General features: G+C 34.5%; 1 protein-coding gene across 2 annotated transcripts; it reads right to left on the bottom strand.

Moving 5' to 3' along the window:
• Nucleotides 1-1642: 1642 nt before the first annotated feature.
• Nucleotides 1643-15209, bottom strand: LOC126671268 (uncharacterized). Of its 2 annotated transcripts, none has more exons than XM_050365024.2 (4): nt 15074-15209; nt 14520-14995; nt 9762-10365; nt 1643-2247 (listed from the first exon to the last, which is right to left on the bottom strand). In XM_050365024.2, the coding sequence occupies exons 1-4, from the start codon at nt 15149-15151 to the stop codon at nt 1795-1797; spliced, it is 1611 nt and encodes a 536-aa protein (XP_050220981.1). In that variant the 5' UTR covers nt 15152-15209; the 3' UTR covers nt 1643-1794. The 2 variants fall into 2 exon arrangements, with proteins under 2 accessions (XP_050220981.1, XP_050220982.1); XM_050365025.2 differs by having other exon boundaries at nt 9762-10362; nt 15074-15208.
• Between the last annotated feature and the right edge of the window lie 5393 nt (nt 15210-20602).

Raw genomic sequence — 20602 nt, forward strand, 5'->3', positions numbered from 1 at the left:
GTATTGGTGGTATCGGACCAGAAGAGTGAAGCTCCGAAACAGTAGTGCTTGGCGACTGGAAAGGTGTTTTGGCTGATTCCAATAAGGTCATATAGACCTATGGCTTTCCATACATCGCCATAGTAACCATGAAGTCGCAAGATCCAATTCTTGTAATCGGCGTTGGTACTAGGCCAGTTCCTGAAGGTTTCCCCGGTCCACACGGACGAATAATGAAGTTCAGAGAAGCGAGGGGGAGCATGATCTGGAAAGGGGACGGCGGTTTCACAGAGTTCTGAAGGAGTGGTGAGAATCGGACCTACGGAGTATCGGCTATCTTCTAATTCTGTAATTACCTCAAATGCAGTAGATGGAGCGATGGAGCGAACTACGGCGATTTTCTCAGTTGCTTGACGAGCGGCTTGTTCTTGTTGAGCCATGATGAGGAGACGATCGGAGTTGAAGAGTAGGCGATTAAGGTTCAAAAAATCGGCTAGGAGTCAACGGAGTTGAGAGAATTTCGGGAGTCAAAGATTTAGGTAAATCCAAAAAAGGAAAGTAAAGAATATTTTATACCTTGGAAGAAAGTGGCGGTTACTAGAAAGGTTTTACCGTATGGGCCGAAATAGTGGCAGCGCAGCCCACTTTGATATTGAGGCCGACAATAACAAGCCCAAAGTCCAGACCTTAGGCTTGTTGGGGGCATTGTTTGCACCGGCCCAGTGGAATCATTATGAAGCTAAGTGGTATTTCGGCCCATGGCCAGAAAGGGTGTTTTGAATGGGCTCATCAGGGGATTTCAGCCCGACAGGAGCTATATTTATTTTTTAGCCTTTTATTTAGTTTGTCTTCATTAATTAGGAGATAGAATCTCATTAGAATTAGGTCTCTTTATTAGGGTTTGTTCCCTATAAATAGTCAGTAGTATTGTATTATTTTTTATCAACACATCATTAATCAAAAACCAAAGCTCAGGCTTTTTATCCCAATCTCCGGATTGAACCTTAGTTTAGGAGTAGAATTGACATTAATCTCGCTTGGATCTCAGGATTCCCAGATTAATACTGTTAGTTTAATCGAACGGCGGCGACGTCATTCACAATTTGAACAACGTTACTTGAATTCGGGTTACGTCACTTGAATTAGGGTTACGTCATTCAAATCCTGTTTACCTCATCTAGAATCATACCGGTTAAAGCATCAGTACCTAAAGTTACCCATTAATAAATTCAAAGGTTTGAGCAAGGTGAAAATCTAGCGAACGAGTTGAAAAATAGCTCTTTATAAATAACCATATCATATAGAAATAGCATTATACATCTTTTAGAAATCAGATTCGTAATTTGATCATAATTTGGAAAGAAGAAAAACTTGCAGATAAAGAACTTTAATAATTACCTTATGCTAGACCCAATAATAATAAATCTTGCACTTTTAAATTTAATGGTCACATTACTAATTTAGAGTCGATTTGAATTATTATTTTTGGAGTGGATATGAATGAATAAATGGGTTTTTATTTTTCTGACAAAAGTAAAATATAAATACGTTGGTAGTTAAATTTTTAAATTTTAAATTAATCTTAAACCACATTTTCTATTGAGATTCGAAACCGAAACTTAAAGAATGTACTAAATAGTTAGCCACTTGACTTAGAATTCACTGACAATGAATAAGTTTTCAACATATATATTTTCAATTCTATTACCAAAATTCAAATTTATTAATTTATTTAGTGGTACCAAATTCCTTACTATCCCAACCAACAATTTATTTATTGACAATGCAAATATTTACTAATGAAGTGAAGGGGCATCAAACACAGAAGGCAAAGAGGGAGGATCCAGAGGTATAATTTGCAAAACTTCCAAGACCTAAGGAATATCCATGCCCTACGTAAATGCATCCATTGCTCACAGACAACCCCCCATACACAGTAGCTCCAGTTTTATATGACCATAATATTTCTCCATCTCTTGCATTCATAGCATATATGGGTCCTGTTCCGTGTGTCGATCCTGCGAAAACGACGTCGTTGGCTACAGTGACGGGGCCGGAGGCGGTAGCATTGCTTGGATTGGGAGTGGACCATAGTATTTTTCCGTTATTAGCATCCATTGCCACCCAGCCACCGGCGGTTGTGTTTTTGAGAGATGGCTTCAGAGTGAAATTCTTGGCGTCGGAGTTGGCAATGTTTGTGTAGATTCGTTTCTCATCTGTTGCTGCTCCCCAAATGCCTCCTCCAACCAACCCACCCGGTCCAGCTTCCTTTAACCAAAAGATTTAGTTCATCGAGTCAATGTTATAGATATGTAGCATGAAAGTAAAGACTGAGAAATTATATTTTTTTTAATAAAATAGTATGTTATTTTATATATAAAAATTTAAATATAAAGAAAATACTAAAACGACAAAATGTAAGATTTTATATATTTTTATGCAACATATTCAAACTAAAATAAATTAATCGAGAAAAATAATTTCTTTATCCAATCTATATTAGCTAAATATTAAATTTTCAATTTATCGAAAAATTATATTTAGAATTGATGGAGTCTGCCTTCTGAACCGGTGAGTGAACCTGCAAAACAGGGTAGAAGCTAACCGGACGGTGGTTGTCCGATTAACTCTCCGATGCTAAAGTCAGTCTAGAGCTTTGAGCAGCGTTTTGAGTATATGAATGTAATTGTGATTCTAGGCATACCTCGTGCTCCTTTTATAGTAGTCGAATATACCTAGTAGAGTTGTATTAGGCAGGTGAATCCTACTTTGTAGGGATTCGGCCGTATCGTAGAGATTCTCCTGATTTGTCGGGATCTACCTTAATCTGATAAGAATCCTATTTAGGAACGTCTTCCTAAATAGTCTTATCTTCCTAAAGTAGAGCTTATCCTTCCATATGTAGTGTTTGTGTCCAAATAGGACAAGATTTCCATATTTAGTCGTTTACCCGAATCCCGGGCCTGACGCGCTCTTGGCGGATCATGTGGGATTCGGTCTTTATTAGCGTGTTACCGAATCTTAGAGATTCGGCATCTCCTTCATACCTTTTCGGTCTTCAGGGGGAGTCCGGCGTCACCTGAGAGTAGATCTCCTGCAACTCGGCTCCATTATACTTACAGTAGGATTCGGTATCCATCATTAGCCCCCCCGCAAGTGAGCTGAAGTAGTTTGGCATTTATGCCTTAGTGGATTTTGGCTCTTTTGGAGCTGAGTTCTCTTATAAGGGCGAGTCGTTTTGTATTCCGGGCGAGTCGTTTCATATGTTTGTGGATGACGTTTCTTCTTTAGTAAGATTCTGTGTTGCCACGTGTCAGCATTTAATGATTTCAACGGTTAATGATTCAAAAGCGTTTTGTATTTAATCTCTTTGTATTTCTTCTTTTCCCTCTTACTTATTTTTCGAATTTACTCTCATTTCTTGTAGCTTTTCCCTTTTCGTTCTTCGTTTGATCATTTGATTCTTCGTGACTTGTTTTCAAGAGATTTTTCAGGTATGTTTTCTTTCGTTGTTTGGATGTTAATATGGCTTTCTTCTTTGTATATATTCTTCATGGTTTATATTCTGGAAATTCCTTTTCTGTGCTTGTTGTTCTTCGATGTGTTCTTCAACGTGTTCTTCAATATATTTTTTGTTTGATCCTTATTTTGTGTTTATGTTTGTGATTCCCTATTCTAGGATGCCTCTTAGTCGAGTGGAAGATGCATGCGCTGCTATGGCTTTTACCCGATCAAAGCTTCGTAGGGATGAAGTCTTAGATATCTATTTTAAGTATAGTTTTCCTTTCGATTATAGGGTAATATTACCCGGTGCCGATATGGCTGCGTCTGATTCTCCCGGATCTTCTTGTAGGGCGGTTCTCTTCGAAGAGCAATTTGTTGCTGGTCTTAGGTTTCCTTTAGATCCATTTTTAGTAGAAGTGTGTAGGGATTTAAAGGTTGCTCTGGGGCAACTTTACCCTGGTACGATTAGAGTAGTGCTCGCCTTTTCGGAGGCATGTAGGCTCCGGGGCTGTGCCCCTTCTCTCAAAGTGTTATATCATTTTGTAGACTTTAGGAAGTGTGATGGCTGCTTCGTTTTCGCCCTTGGTAGAGAAGGGCGATCTCGTATTTATCTTCCTTGCCTAACCAGTCGCTGGCGAAGGCGTTTCTTTATTGTCTACCATAAATTTGCTTTTCTTCATTTTTCGGATGGTTTTTCTTCTCATCCAGTTCGGAGCTGTTCTTCTCCTTTAAGTTTATCCGAGTCAAAACTTGCTTTCGACATATTTTCCTGTAGTGTTGAATCGCTTCATATTTTAGATGTCTTGGTCAATAGTCATCTTCGGCGTCGATGGCTTCCTTTGGAGGATCCTCCTCGAGGCTTGGCGGATCTTTGCTACTCTTTTGTTGAAGGTATATTAGTTTGTTTAAGTTCTTTTTAATGTTTCTTTTGTAGGATGTCTTCTTCTTCTGACGATTTCCTTTCCGGATTTCAAGTAGATTTGGACGTTCCGATGGGTGGTCCTGACGTTCCTATTGCCAACATTATTCCTGGCGACATTGACGTGGATGGGGCTCCTGTTGATATTCCCATAGCTCCTGCCGAGATAGCGTTGCCTGAGATTATTATTGTTGATGATGATGAGTCGGCTGATCCAGTAGGCGACGAGGCGGTTCCGTCACTACTTCCCCCTCTAGCATCATCAATCGTCTCGGGGGGAGTTGGGGGTGTGGCCTCAGAGGGGCCTGTTGTTGCTGATTCGGGAGAGATTTCTCTAGGTCGAGACCCGGATTCTCCGTCTAGAAAAAGACGTCGAGTTGGCGATGATTCTCCAACGAGGGAGAGTTTTCCTGGAAGCTCTTCTTCTGCTCCAGACTTGGTTCAGTGGGTCGAAGGTCAGGATCCTGCCAGTTTACTGAATCCGAGAGTGCTAGCGGAATATATCCGGACTTTGGCGATTCCTGCTGATGTCACGTGGTTTTGTGGTAGGCCGGGTCAAGAGCTTTCCGATCTGGCTTGTTTTCATGGTTTCTCTGTAAGTGCTTTCTTTCTTGAGTATAATATGTTTTTTGTATTCAGTTGTTTTCTTATTTGTTTATTTCTGTTGTGTGTAGGCTCTTCAATCTGTTTTGGTATTGAACGACCGCCGACAGTGTGCCGAGGAGGAGGTCGATCGTCTGTCTTCTCTTTTGGCGACTTCCGAGTCTGAAAGGGCGAAATTGAAGGCCTCTTTGGAAGAGCATGATTCTCTCTTGGCGCAGCTCAAGGCGCAGGATGCGATTAATGATCGCCAGGTGAAAGTGATCGAGAAAAAGATCGATGACTTGACTCAAGAGATTGAGGAGCTTATTCGGATCAATTCCCTTGTTGGTGGGGAGAGGGACAATCTAAGATCGGAGGTTGAGGGTCTTCACATCCGTCTACTAGATACGAAGGCTTTCTACTCTGCTTTGATAAGCGAGTATCGCCTTGCGATTGGGAGGAAGCTTCTAGAGCAGAATCCTAATATTGATCTTTCTGGGGTTAACGGGTTGGATCCCCAGGCCATCGCCCGTGATCTTCTCGCCAAGATGTCTAAAGACCGCGTCTAGTAGTTTTTCTTTTGATTGTATTTGCTGATGTATTGATTTTGCTTTTTGTAATTCACAATTTATGAATATATTTTCTATGTTTCTTCGAAATGTGCTTTCGCCTTATTTTTATGTACTTGATTTGCCTCGAGGGTTATTCTAAACCCTGTTCTTTGCTTTTTATAGAGTTAATCTAAACTCTTTTTATTTTTGTTTTTGTTGAGTTAATCTAAAATCTTTTTATTTTTGTTGAGTTAATCTAAACTCTTTGTTGGCGATTTGCCTTTTCTGAGTTAATTTAAACTCATTTTTTAGCCTTTTGTGGCGATTTGCCTGGTTCGGCGATTTTGCTTTGAGTTAATTTAAACTCATTTTCTTGATTCTTAACCTTTGGTGGCGATTCTCCTATTCCGGCGATTTTGCCTTGAGTTAATTTAAACTCATTTTCTTGGCTTTTAACCTTTAGTGGCGTTTTGCCTATTCTGGCGATTTTGCCTTGAGTATATTCATTTTCTTGGCTCTTAGCCTTTCTTGAATTTGATCTTTATTTTTTCTTCTTTCATCTTTGATTTAATTGTTCGTGGCTGTTCTTGATTTTCATTTCTTTATTGGTTCGTCTGGCTAATCAAATAGCAGCAAAATTGAACTTTTATTGATAAAAGATGGCATACAAAAAATTAAAGATAGATTTGACGCCATCTGGTAAGACGTGAAGTCGTTACTGATGATGGGTCTTTTTTCGTTTCTATTCTTCCTTCTTTTCGGTTTTGTTTTCTTGGAGATCCACCACTGACTCGTCATAGCACTTCTTGGCTATTCCTTGGTCTCCTCTCAGCGTCACTACTCCCTTTTCAGTTGGTACCTTCATTGCCAGCGCTCTGATGCTGGTTACCGCTGCTGAATCATGGAGGAAAGGTCTTCCCAGGATGGCATTATATGTCAATTCCATGTCCACTATGTTAAATAGTGACATGATTTTCTTGTTTATTCCTCTTTCTGGGCCGATTATTACCTCCAAGGTGACTGCTCCCAGCGGGGTGATGGAGGGTCCACCGAGTCCTGATAGCGGAATTGGGACTCGGCGTAGCCTTGACGCTGTTCCTCCCAACATTTTGTATGCTGCGTTTGTCATGAGGTTTACTGCGCTTCCTTCGTCGATAAGGATCCGCTCCATGTTCCAATTTTCAATGATAGTAGTTACTACCAAAGCATCGTTGTGAGGTGCTTTGACGTGTTCATAGTCTTCTACATCGAAGATCACTGGCGGCATGTGAGTTTCTCGTATGTTCATTACTTCCTTCCTCTGCTTCCTCCTGATCGTGGAGCTACTATGCCCTCCACCATTAATCATGTGTATGGTTCCCAGAATTTTGGATGGGCGCTCGTCTTCCTTTTCTTTCGGCTTGTCTTCTCTGTTTCTTTTTTCTCCCTTGTCATTGCTCTTCTCTTTTCGGGCCACAAATTTCCTCAGCTCGCCCGTGTCGATCATTCTTTCGATCTCGACCTTCAAGTCTCTGCAGCTATCCGTTTCGTGTCCGTAATCGTCGTGAAATTTGCAGTACTTTCTGGTGTCTCTTACTTCTGCTTTCATTTTTGGTGGCCATACCACGTTTTTGACGTTTTCTTTGATCCACATGAGGACATTAGTTCGGCTGGTGTTTAGTGGAGTGAAGTTATTCTCATCATCTCTGGGATCGTATCTTGATTCATATCTTGTCTGGGGGGCGAATCGTCTGCTCTCTTCGGGTCTTCCTCTCCTGTCATCAGGTTTGGACTTGGTTTTTTCTCTGGATCTCTCTTTTGATTCTTTTCCTTTTGCTTCCTTTCCGCGAATCGCCCTTCGCCCTTCGTCTAACTCGAAGTATTTCTGAGCTATGCCCATTAAGTTCGAGAAAGTTGTGGGTTTGTTGACTAGCAGCTTGTCCACCAGCTTTCCGAATCGCGTCCCGTCTCGCAATGCTTCTGTCGCCATGTCGACGTTCAGGTTGTCTATCTTCATAGCTTGCTTGTTGAATCGTTCGATGTAGCTTCGTAGGGTTTCTCCTTCTTCTTGGATACAGGCTCTTAGGATACTGGTAGTAGTTTTAGCTGGGATGTTTATGAGATATCTGTTGAGGAATTCTGTTGAAAGCGAAGCGAAGTTTTTGATCGAGCCTGGTTTTAATTTGTTATACCATCTCTGGGCTGTGCCCGTGAGCGTGGTAGGGAAAACCCTGCAGAGGATGGCGTCTGATACGCTGAGTAGCCCCATGGTCGCTGTGAACCTAGAGGTATGGTCTCGGGGGTCTCCTTCCCCATTGAAAATTGGCAAGGTCGGCAGCTTCATGCTGTGCGGGATGGTTTCCTCCATGATCTCGGGCGAGAGGGGTGATCCTTTCAACCTGAGGTCATCTATGTCCAATTCTTCAGATTTTAGTTTTTTGAGCGCTTTGGCGATCTTCTCTTCTAAATCTTCTTCCACCACATATGTGGCTTTGCTCTTTTGGGGTGTCTCTAACGATTCGCCCTCTCCTTCTTGGTGTTTTTTCTTATTTTGTTCTTTCCCTGCATCTCTTTCTTGTCGCTTACTCCTTGGTGGGGCGTCTTCTTTTTCCTTCTCCCTTCGTTCGTCTCTTTTCGTATTCAGACCGCTTCGGGCGTCCTCCTGGTTGTGCTCATTTCTGGGTGCCTCCGGCGATTCCTCGTTAGATTTTTCTCTGTCCGGACTTTCCTCGTCGCTGGTTTTATTTTCTCGCTGGTTTCTTGCTTCGTTCCTTTCTTCGTTTCCTCTGGTCCGAGGTTCCTTGCTTTTGTTGTTTTCTGCCCTTGTCTCTCGTCGGCCTGGGTTTGCACTTTCTGTTCTTTCTCTTCTTCTAGGAGCTGTAGGGCTGAAGTTTTCCCTTAGCATTTTCATAGTTTCTTCGTGCCTGTCGTTTGTTCTTTTGGCTTCACTAGCCAATCTGTCAAGATTTGCCTGTACAGATTCTAGTATCTTTTTCAGCATTTCGCTGTGTGGATCTTGTGCCGCTGCATTTGGTGCTTGTTCTTCAGTGCTTAGGTTGAAAGCAATTGGGTTGCTTCCCCTTATCGGATTAGTTTGGTACTGAGGTGTTGAGAAGGAGGGTCCTCCGGTGTTGCTTTTTTCCCCGGAGTTGTGAAGCCCGTCTTCCGTCACGTTGATTATCTCCGGAGTGTTTTTTGGGTCCATTGGTTGTTTGTCTTTCAGGTTTACTCTTTCAGAAGTCATCTTCTTCAATGAGATTTGTTATTCGAGTTCAGAAAAGCTCCTTCTTTTGAAGTTTAGTTAAGCTTTTCCCACAGACGGCGCCAATTGATGGAGTCTGCCTTCTGAACCGGTGAGTGAACCTGCAAAACAGGGTAGAAGCTAACCGGACGGTGGTTGTCCGATTAACTCTCCGATGCTAAAGTCAGTCTAGAGCTTTGAGCAGCGTTTTGAGTATATGAATGTAATTGTGATTCTAGGCATACCTCGTGCTCCTTTTATAGTAGTCGAATATACCTAGTAGAGTTGTATTAGGCAGGTGAATCCTACTTTGTAGGGATTCGGCCGTATCGTAGAGATTCTCCTGATTTGTCGGGATCTACCTTAATCTGATAAGAATCCTATTTAGGAACGTCTTCCTAAATAGTCTTATCTTCCTAAAGTAGAGCTTATCCTTCCATATGTAGTGTTTGTGTCCAAATAGGACAAGATTTCCATATTTAGTCGTTTACCCGAATCCCGGGCCTGACGCGCTCTTGGCGGATCATGTGGGATTCGGTCTTTATTAGCGTGTTACCGAATCTTAGAGATTCGGCATCTCCTTCATACCTTTTCGGTCTTCAGGGGGAGTCCGGCGTCACCTGAGAGTAGATCTCCTGCAACTCGGCTCCATTATACTTACAGTAGGATTCGGTATCCATCAAGAATCAATTAAGAATAAATTGCAACTTTAAATATGTTTATATTGTATAATTTTGTTTTTATTTAATATAAAAATAGATAATGTTGTAATTAATTGACCGAAATATCTTAAATGAATTATTTGATCCAAAGTCACAAATTTATGGATCAGATTGAGCCTTTATTCATTGTCTTTCATTATTATTTGTAATTCTCATTCTGAGTTAATATGTGACATTTATATATTTAGTTTTTAAATGTTAGTATTTGATTTTTTATATATATAGATAAGTAGTAATTAATAGATATTCAGTAATAGAGGTTTAAATTTAGATTCACTCATTACCGTAGACCAGATGAGGGTACCATCGTCACGGCTCAAAGTCCAAACAAATCCACTTTTCTGAGCAGCAGCAACCACATCTAGCTTGCTACCATTAACATATATACTAAGCATCATCGGCGCCTCTCCGAAATCAGCGTCAGGACTCGGTCCGACCGGGCAATTAGCCGTCGACATATTATTACAAGCAAAAAACCAAACATCATAGCCACCAAGTTGATGATACCACACGATCTTCCCAGAATCTAAATTAAGCGCTAGAAAGGAATTTGAATGGTTTTCAGGCTCTATGCACTCGTCTGTATGAGTTGGTATGGTCTGGTTATTCTTTTTTGCTTGGCATTGTTGAACGTGAAACGGTGCGGAGTATAGATTACCGGTGGCAATGTACACCAAGTTTCTGGCTATGTCGATGGCCGGACTGCTTCCCCATATGGCTGCTCCGGCGTACTGTTTGAGATTGTTGTGGTTGTTTGGTAACATGAAAGTTTGCCATAGAATGGTCCCTGATTTTATGTCTAATTTGGAGAAGCTGCCACGGAAGGTGCAACATTCTTCAATGGCGTCGCCTTCTTCTAGTGAAGATGTACCAACGTAGAAACCCCTGCTGAGATTAAGTTATCAGTTAATTCCTTGGGCTTTCTAGGGTTACTAATGAAAAGTAAATTTTATTTTGTTCACTTATTACTGTGGAATGAATTTCCACCACTTCCTTTCGATGTTTAATGAACAAATTACATTAAAATAATAAATTAACTGTAAATAATTTCTAATTTCTTTAAGAACAAAATAGAAAATTCTACATTTATTTTGTTTTTGATGTATTTTATTTATTTAACCGTCGGATGAAAATAATTATTATTCATGGAATGTCAATAAATGAACAAAATTACATAGTCTAAATTCTTATGAATCTACTGTTTCATTATACATATTTTTATTTCTATTGATAGATACGTCATTAGTTACTAATATTACAAAATTAAATTATATTCAGAGTAAACTACTTTGGGGCTTCTACATATAGCATGATTTACATTTTGACCTCTATTTCGAAATCAAATGATGTTATTTTTTATTTTTGTTTCCATCAACATTATAGTTTTTTCGTCCATTTTTTTGTCTTAGTTAACTTAGTCAAAAATCTAAATTAAACTTATATTTTTTGTATTTCAAAATAATAATTATATATTATTATGAGAATTAGTGAGTTAACGATTTCAATTTAATTTTTAATATTTATTTAATGTTTTTGATATTTTTCAAATATAATCATTTTAATTTTGAAAATTTTTTAGTTTTAGAAAGTAAATGAAGTAAGAAAATTAAAAAGTAAAAAATTAAATAAGTTGAATTTATTAAATTAACAATTTTATTCATATTTTTGTAAAAAATAAGTTTGATAACTAAATTGAAATTTAAATTATTTAGTTAATTCATGTGACTCATTTGCTTAACTCAAAAATGGACAGAAGAACTAAACTTTAGACGGAAATAAAAATAAAAGATTATAGCGTTTGATTTTCAAATGAAAGCACTACAACAAAAACAACCTCTTGTGACATATTTATAGTAACATTTTTAACAAATGTCATTTTAAATAATAAAAGACTTTTGAAGTAACATTTTAATAAATGATACTAAAAATATGCTTTTATTTTAATATAATTTTTAGTTTTTTTTTTGATAATTGGAAAGGGGGAGCGTTTGTGGAAAGAATCGAACCCACGACCTAGCAGGTTACTGCCTAGCGCTTTTAGCATTTGAGCTATAGCTCATTGGTATATAATTTTTAGTTGTTGAAGATAAAATCTTTAACTTTAATTCGAATTTCAATTTTTATCCAACTTTTTGATATTTATTTAATGTCTTGTAGATTTTATCAAAAAGCTATATGATTCTGCGGTAATCTTAGCTAGTCTAACCAATTTCAAGAAAAATTGCCTTTTGTTAATGATATTTTACTTTGGCATCTAATTTAATACTCTGATGCAGGGATGAAATGTGAAGCACAAACCTCAAGGTATTACAATTTACATTTTTTTTTTCATTTCAACTTGAGTTTGCTTCTATACAGAATTAGTTGATTGCATTATTCTTGTTGTTTCATCTTAAGTAATTCAAATTGATATCCTTATTAAGTTAATTGATTTCTAATCTTACATTGTTGTTTAGTATATTTTTCTCTGCAATTTTTATTTTATCGCAGTTTATTCATTTATCTTTTATTAATTTGTGTTCACTTAAACTTTATTTTTGTTTTGAAGGTTAACATGAAAATAAAGATGGACCATTTACAACAAGTTCCCATAAATTAGTGGACATCTACAGCTTCTATTAATTTTGGAGCTCGCCGGAATATATTTTGATAGTTTAATTTCTTTTTTCTTTTTTATTGTAATTTACAATTTTTATTTTCAATTTTGTAAATAATATTAAAGATATGTGTGTATAGATAAAGGAAAATTATCATTTTTTTATCAAGTATATCTATGTTATTGATTGATGTTTTATGTTTTCTTTTTCCTCTCATATTCACGAATGAATAATATAAACCATCAATATATATTAAATTGGATGAAAATATAATAATATTATGTTATCATAATATATAAAAGCTGCTGCGTTATATTTTTTTTCATAACCTACTTATAATAATAAAAATATAGCCTTTTCATAATAATTTAGTAGTTAATGCAACACTTTATAAATATTGCTATAATATTTTTATTGTAATACTAAATAAATGTCACAATAAATATTTATAAATGTTACTGTAAATAGTTACGAACATTGGTATTAAATGTCGGTTAAACACATAATGCCACCGGCTAATGTAACATATTAATGACATTTGCAAAAAATATTGGTATAAACTTTAAACAATGCTTTTTAATATTAAGTAACATTTGTTCAATGTCACAATAGATCATTTTTGTTGTGGTGAAGGGAAATATTTGTGAATTATATATATATAGGAGGCTCGGGATAATTTGCTCTTATATCTATCCCGCATAATGTGTGGATAAAATCTAAACAAATATTTATCAGTTTATATATATATAATCTTTTTTTTAATTTATTTTTCTTAACCCACCTGACGTTAAAAGAGTCGATGGACTAAAAGTTGATTTTTGTATTTTTAAAAGAAAATTGAACAAATAAAATATTATCACGTAACAAGGGTTATAAAAGATGGATTAAAATGTTAGATTATAGATACTCTAAAATCATTTAATTTGACTAATTCAATATTTTCATTTGCATCTCATTAATTTATTCATTATGGATGTAACGTAATACATGTAATTCTTTGTTTTAAACATATTTTCATATTGCCACTATTGTTATATTTTTATTCCATAATGTTACAAGATGTAAGGGTTATCAATAATTTTAAATTTGTAGTTAAATAAGTTTGACTTTCCAATATTGTCATGTTACAAGAAAGCAGTATAAAAATAAGATGAAAAAAATAAAATTCAAATTAAAAGGCATCATCCATATATATTTCTAGTGCTGGTCATGGCGACAGGCCACCGTTGTCAACCCTTTTTAATCTTACTAATTCTAAAATGAGACTTTGTATTTATTTTATTTTTTTATTTTAATGATCTAGATTTCTTGAAGATATGGTTGTTTCAACATCAAAAAAAATTATTATGCCATGCATGACGTTAAAGAGATGATTTTAAAGATATATACGGAAACTTATGAATTGGAGTGTGTTTTTTTTTTTTTTTTTTGAGAGAATGAATTGGAGTGTTTATCTTTTGTTTTTTTTTTTGGTCAAAGGCTAAGTGTTTATTTTTTTTTATCCATAAATTATTCATTAGTGGTAAATTATATACTAAACTAATTGAAATAAATAATCTTTTATTGTACTTCTATTTGAATCATTACTTTCTTTATTATATATAAATTACTAAATTAATTTCATTAAGTAAATTTAAACAAAAATTATTTAATTGACCCGTTTTGTTAATTCTAAATCAATTATCATCTATAAACAATTAATTTAATCCAAATAAGTAAAGATTACTAATCATTACTTGCATTATATATTAACTATTAAATTAATTCAAATACGTAAAATTGTGGTAGAAATATTAATGATATTTTTGTCATTGTTTTTCTTATATACTATAGAATTGGAAATGCATTTATCCACTAACAACTGTAACATTTGGCAAATATATTATGTTTTTCAAACTTTTTTTTATGAACGGTATGTATATAAAAGCCACAAAAATAGAAGAAAAAACCTTTAGCCCCGGAGCTTTCACACAAGAAGTGGCACGCTCAAAACGGCATATTAGAGGCTACAACTCCGGAAAAAGGCAAAGATCACAATCCAGAGAACAAAATACAAGCGGGATTTCTATTGAAATCTCAACCCAAATAACTAAAATCTCTATTACAAATCTTGAATAAAAAGACCGAATGAGAAAAAATCCTAAAAATTACATACTCCGCGTTCTTTTTCTCCTAACTAGTTTGGCCCGTTATTTTTCAAATTTTACTAGTTTGATCTATTATTTTTTTTGGTATTGTCAAATACATTAATGCTTAGTTTGGACACATATAATATAGCGTCATGACAGCTCTAAACCAATTGCGGATATATTTAATAAAAAGAAATATGAATCAAATTTAGGCTTAGGAACTATTAGCTGTGGTTATTAATTTCATTTAATAAAAAGAAAATTGGAATAAGAGTTTAAACTTTAAAGATTAACCCAACAAAGTAAGGAGACTAACCCTTTGTAGTAAGAACCAGACATAGTAATAACAGCAGCAGGATGACTATCAAGCAAAGTTGACCAAACAAGCTTCCCTGTCAAACGTTCAACACCAACAACAACAGCAGGACCATATATTCCGATTATAACCAAATCATCATCTTCTCCGATCGTCGGAGTCGATCTCGACACAGTCCAATTTACCACCGCAACAAACCCAGTTGGTTTAAGTCCAGTCAGTTTTTGCAAATTCTTTTTCCAAACAAGAGTTCCATCAGACACTTTGACTGCATATATGTATCCGTTCCAGCTCGGAAAATAAACCGTACCGTCGAAAATTGCAGGCGTTGCTGTTATATCTTTTCCGGCAAAGAATTTCCATTTCAGCTTTAGATTGGAAACAGTTTTGGGACTGATCTTGGTCTCATTTACGGCGAATCTTCTGTTGTATATGTCTCCTCCATGGTTAATCCAAGTCCCTGTAGATTTGTTTCTCTGCAATATATAGATAAAAGTTGGATATATAATGTTATGTATATGGTCAATATGTAAAATAAAATTGGAGGGACTTACTTCTGTATATGCAGCAGACACAAGAATTAGGAGAGAAAATATGCACACTAAAATAAAGAAAGCATTAGCGTTTGCCATGGGAGTGAAGTTAATCTTCAAATGAATATTTTTTCCATATTATAGAAGGTTTCAAGAAGGCAATATATAGGCATTTTCATTGTTTTTTGGGTCGTCATTCTTATTATTAATTTTTGTTTTATGAGATTCAATATCCAAATCCATCTCCATTATTTTAAAAAAGATATAAATATGTTTGTTACATTTAAAATAAAGAGCGATATATTTTATATATTACTTAAAAATCTATATAAGGATTAATTTCTTTAAAAAACATGAACTTTAACGTGTTTTGCAATTTAAACACAAATTTGAAAGATTCATAATTGATTTGAAAAGTTTGAAATTGAAAAAAAAAAATTAAAGTTGGTATCTTAAAACTTCTAAAATAAGTAATTCGAGTTAAATTTACGAAACACACTAAAATTTATAATTTTTTTAAATAATTAAACATTCATTTAATATTATCAAAATATAATAAATTATTGTATTTTATATATATCATTAACAAAAGAGACAAACTTCTTTTATCATAGTTAAAATGTAAAAAAACATTTACATGTTTAAGAAATAATATAATATAATTATGAAATATTTACACTCTATAACATAATAAGTTAAAATATTTACAAACATGTTATCTTGTACTTTCTCTTTACAAAAGTGTTTTTCATATTTTCAAATATACCAGCTTATTTTTTTTATTAACAAAAATATTATTTCTCCCTTTTTCTCCATCTTCTCAACTCAAACTCTAATTTTATTTTCTCTCTTACTCCATTAACATCCACTGCCACTAACATCAATCTTCATCTTATAAAATCACCACCACAATCTACTTTCCTTCTCCTCCACTCGCCGCCGCACCCTCTCTACGCCGCCCCCGCTGCTCCGCTCGCCGCCGCCGCCGTGCCCTCCCTCACGATCTCGTCGTTGTTCCTCTGCACTCCCCACGCCGCCGTTCGTATTTATTTTATAAAATCGGATTTCAAACGTTATGAAATCATATTTGTATGTTTAGATCTAGAATTTGTTTTTATTTTTTAAAATTTAGATTTAGGATTTTGTTCTTGTTGTATGTATAGATCTAGGATTTATTGTATATGATTCGTAATTTGAATTTTCAGTTCGTCTTCATCCTCATCTTATTCGTTTTTCAGATCTGGAATTTTTATTTTTAAATCTGATTTTAAAAAAATCGTATGTATTTCGTATTATATACAGATAATATACAGATTGAATTTTCAAATGTGATAGATCTGAATTTTCTTTTAAAAAAGACGTATATAATTTGTATATAATTCGTATTATATACAGATTATATAGATAATATACATATTATGTGTATAAAAAATATATTTTTATAAATATTTTTTGAAAGTTTATACTTTTATAATTATTTTTTATATTTCTGTTTAAAAAATGCAAGTAGTATCTTCGTAAATATTTTCATTTTTCCGATATTTGTAAAATAATCTCTATAATTATTTGATCAATTTTAAATATTTTTTATTTATTTATGTTCTTTTCTTTCTAATTTCTACTTATGTCAACGATTTACGAAAATATAATCAAAATTTTAAATAAATATATTTAAAAAAATATATATGTCATTGTATGTAAATTAATTTATATGCTTCTAAGAGCATTCATGCTAGATATGATACGGTTAAAAATTAAATAATTATATTTTGGAAGGTTAAATTGATAAATATTTAAAATTTAAATGTATAATAAGAAAAAAATAGTTAAGAGGTTAAAAAGAACAAATAGTATAGTCTGAGATGTTAAATAGAACAAAAAAAGTAGGTAACAGGTCCAAAGAAACACAAACTTAGTTTAGAGGTGTTAGCAACAATACTAACTTGAGCTCGTAATAAAGTAAACTTTAAGTCCGGTTGTCGAACCTACAGAGATGACAGATTTAAAGTGAATGAAATATGACTTTGATTTTCAATTTGTTTAGCTAACGAGCGATTGGTTTTCTTTTGATCAACACTACAGAAATAAACTCAAGCAACAATAACTAAGCTATAAAGCAAACAACAATAAAAATGATTAATTGATTAAAGAATTAAAGAATTAAAAATAATAATTAAAGGCGCCTAAGGATTGTTGATCATGCAAAAGCAATTCCTAGATAAATAGGTCGGGTTTTGAGTCAAGCCACTGTCAAGTATCCAAATCCGCTTTCTCGAACTGGAAGTCGAAGAACTGATAATTGATTAATGAGTCGAAATTCAACTCACTCTCGCGCAATTGGATGTCAAATACACCAATCAATCCAAATAATCCGCCAACACAACAAAATCCTAACCCATACAACTCTAACCAATCATCTAACAATCACAACACCCATAGAGTAGGAGTTTAGCTACTCATCACTAGACAAGCATTAACTACTAAGCAATAATTAATAGACATAATAAAGATTAGATTAGTTACCTTAAGTAGCAAACGAGAACAATAATCATAAAAAAGATAAGGAAGAATCGAAGATAAAAGGTTGTATTAAATAGATAAATTTTATTTTTACAAAGCAATAAAAGCTTCAACCGATGGGTTTTGTTGGAATTTATTAATTACTTGGGTAATTAAGTTTTATTTTAAATATCGACTGGACGTGTCAATTTGACGTTGAGATTTTGAATGTCTTTCTTAATTTATTTTAATTAAGTAAATTGGTTTTAACTTGGGTTACTTGAAGTTAAAGCTATTGAGTTCCGTTTTAAATATTAATTTTTTATTTTATCAAAGTTGATTTTATAATTATAAACTAAATTATCAAAAAAAAAATTATAAACTATATTTTATAATTGGATATAATTATATTTATTTTATCAAAGTTATTTTTGGTTATTATAAACTCTGATTTATATTTTAACAAAATATTTTAGGTCGGGTTAGACTTGGGTCATCCGACATGTGAGATAGTTTGGTAGTTATTGGTAACTCGGCTAACCCACTATTTGATAAAATGGATTTAAGTTATTATTTAAATATTATTTAAGTAATATTTTTCGGAGTGGATTTTAAAACGGGAACTCAATATACTTGGCTTATTTATTAATTTTGGATATTGTGTTTACTCAAGGTGGTTTGTATTTTAACTCCGGTCATTATGTAATTAATTGTTTTTTTTTTGCTTTGGCTATGCCTGTGCGAGGCTTGTTATTGTGCTAGTCCTTTATGATGTCTAGTATTCTTAGAGTTAGAGGTTAAATGGATTTTAACTTATTTATTGTTTTAGACCCATCGACTGCTCGTGCTTCGGAGTCTACGCATTGTTAGCTGTTTGCCAAGATTCACGTGGATAAGCAAGCAATGAGTTTGTAGTGCTATTTACCGTTTTATTAAGTACCACATCTTATTTTAGTATTATAAATGTTTTTGAACTGTTTTAAGCGATTATGAATCTGGATTGAAACGAGCTGCTCGATAGGGTTGTATCGAGACTTTGTGTACCGGTAAGTACTTTGAGATTGGCATATTAATGTCTTGCTTACGCTGTTATATAACGAGGATCTATTCCCGTTCACTCTGGGTTTTTCAGTATGCTATGTCATACTTACGCTGGGATCATTTTAATATTGTTATTCCATAATCATATATTATATTAGTATAAAATGATTTGATTTACGGGTTTTAAACTTAATAAATGTAAATAGTATTGCGAACTCATCTCAGTATGTCTAAACCCGTTATTTTTCCAAATTTTCCAGGTTTATGATTTGAAAGCTGGTCAACACCGATCCTTTGATTCTTCGGAGGTTTACTTAATTTTAAATAAATTGTCAAACTGATTTTTTTTCTTAGATCGCAGTAGTAAACTAGAAGTCTTTATTATACTAGTTGTTTGTTGGATTTGGTCTGACTGGCTTTATTTAATGCATTGGCATATTAAATTGTTTAACTCTGGTTATTTATAATTTAATGGAAACATTTTTATTTAGACTGTTTGCTTAAGTTGGAGTCTCGGTTGCCCCCGAGCATTGGATTTTCTGCAGGTTTATTTGATTGGTTGTTTTTCGCAAGGCTTGCTACGGATTTTGGTATAACCATACCCATACCCTAGCGCATATCGGCAATCCATGAAATTGGATCGTGACATCTATCTAACTATCTACCTTTTCTATAAAAAACGACTGATTTAATTAAAAATAAATTAAGTGAATTAATTAAAATCCTAAAAATACAAAGTCTCAATTATTTTTATTTTCTCAGAAATGTGCCTGTCAGCAGTGTTTTAAAATTCGGACCGGACCGGCCGGTTTTATCGGTCAAATCAGAAACCGGCTACCAGTTTGGTTTTTAAACCTCTAGAACCAAAAATTCGGTCAGACCGGTTTGGACGGATTAAACCGGCTGAACGGGACGAAACCGGATAGAACTGGTCGGTTCAACCACAAATATATACTCCCTCCGTCCCATTTAAGAAGGGACATATCTCATTTTTATTTGTCCCACTTAAGAAGGCCATATCGTGTTTTTTTGTGCCAATTTATATGAATTTTCCTTTTTTACCCCCTTTTCTCTTTCCATAATTAATGACTATTACCCTATACACAAAATACAACACTGTCATAAATAGGGGTAAAATAAGAAAACACTATAGTAATTAATGTTTTCTTAATATATGTGAAAAAGTCATTTGTCCCTTCTTAAACGGGACGGAGGGAGTATTTATTATATATTTTTAAAAGAACTTGATTAAATTTTTTAATTTTTAATTTTTTAAAATTATTTCTTTATTTATTTAATATTTTCACTTTCCATACTAAAATTAATAAAATCAATTAAATAATCTATTATTTATTTGAATCAGTCAACATTTGGTAAAAAAAAATCATGATAAATTATTACAATTGTTGATTGAGTTAAAAGTGAAAATTTTGCAATAATTAGATAAAATCAATTGTTTGTTTCCATATTAATTTTTTTTATGAATAATATGTATATAAAAGGCCACGAGAAGTGACAAAATACCTTAACTCTTAAGTTTTCGCATAAGAAGTGCCACACTCAAGGTGACGCAGTAGAGGTTACGACTTAGAGAAAGGCCAAAGAACAAAGTCAATTGTCTGAAAAGAGAATGCAAAACGGATACGAAGTAATGCAAAACTAACTTAACCGCGGGACTCGGTGATTTCTTCCCTGGGCTTAGATGCACGACTTGTGCTAATACCCGTTTGATGGTGAGGCAATCTTCCCCTTTGCATTGCATGTTTAGCTTTTGTTTACGTGAAACGAAACGTGACCTTGCTTAGATAAATGGAGCGACGCGTACTAATCTAGCCTTAAATTTCACGCACACTCTGCGTAATGCAGCCGAACCATGCTTAGGTGGTCGGAGCGACACGTTAAGGAGGCGTAGACTGATGGAGGCCTTTGTCAGTGCATATTCTTATCTAGCCTCACATTTCACGCACACTTTGCGTGGTATTAGCCTAACCGTGCTTAAGTGGTCAGAAC

Source organism: Mercurialis annua, linkage group LG3, assembly GCF_937616625.2.
Source record: "Mercurialis annua linkage group LG3, ddMerAnnu1.2, whole genome shotgun sequence".
Taxonomy (NCBI): domain Eukaryota; kingdom Viridiplantae; phylum Streptophyta; class Magnoliopsida; order Malpighiales; family Euphorbiaceae; genus Mercurialis; species Mercurialis annua.

Excerpts from the sequence above, each read along its gene's own strand:
- LOC126671268 (XM_050365024.2), bottom strand. The coding sequence starts at position 15,151 with ATGGCAAACGCTAATGCTTTCTTTATTTTAGTGTGCATATTTTCTCTC. Across the intron at positions 14,996-15,073 it reads TGTCTGCTGCATATACAGAA|AGAAACAAATCTACAGGGAC; the intron begins GTAAGTCCCTCC and ends TATATATTGCAG. Across the intron at positions 10,366-14,519 it reads TCTGGTTCTTACTACAAAGG|CAGGGGTTTCTACGTTGGTA; the intron begins GTTAGTCTCCTT and ends ACTTAATCTCAG.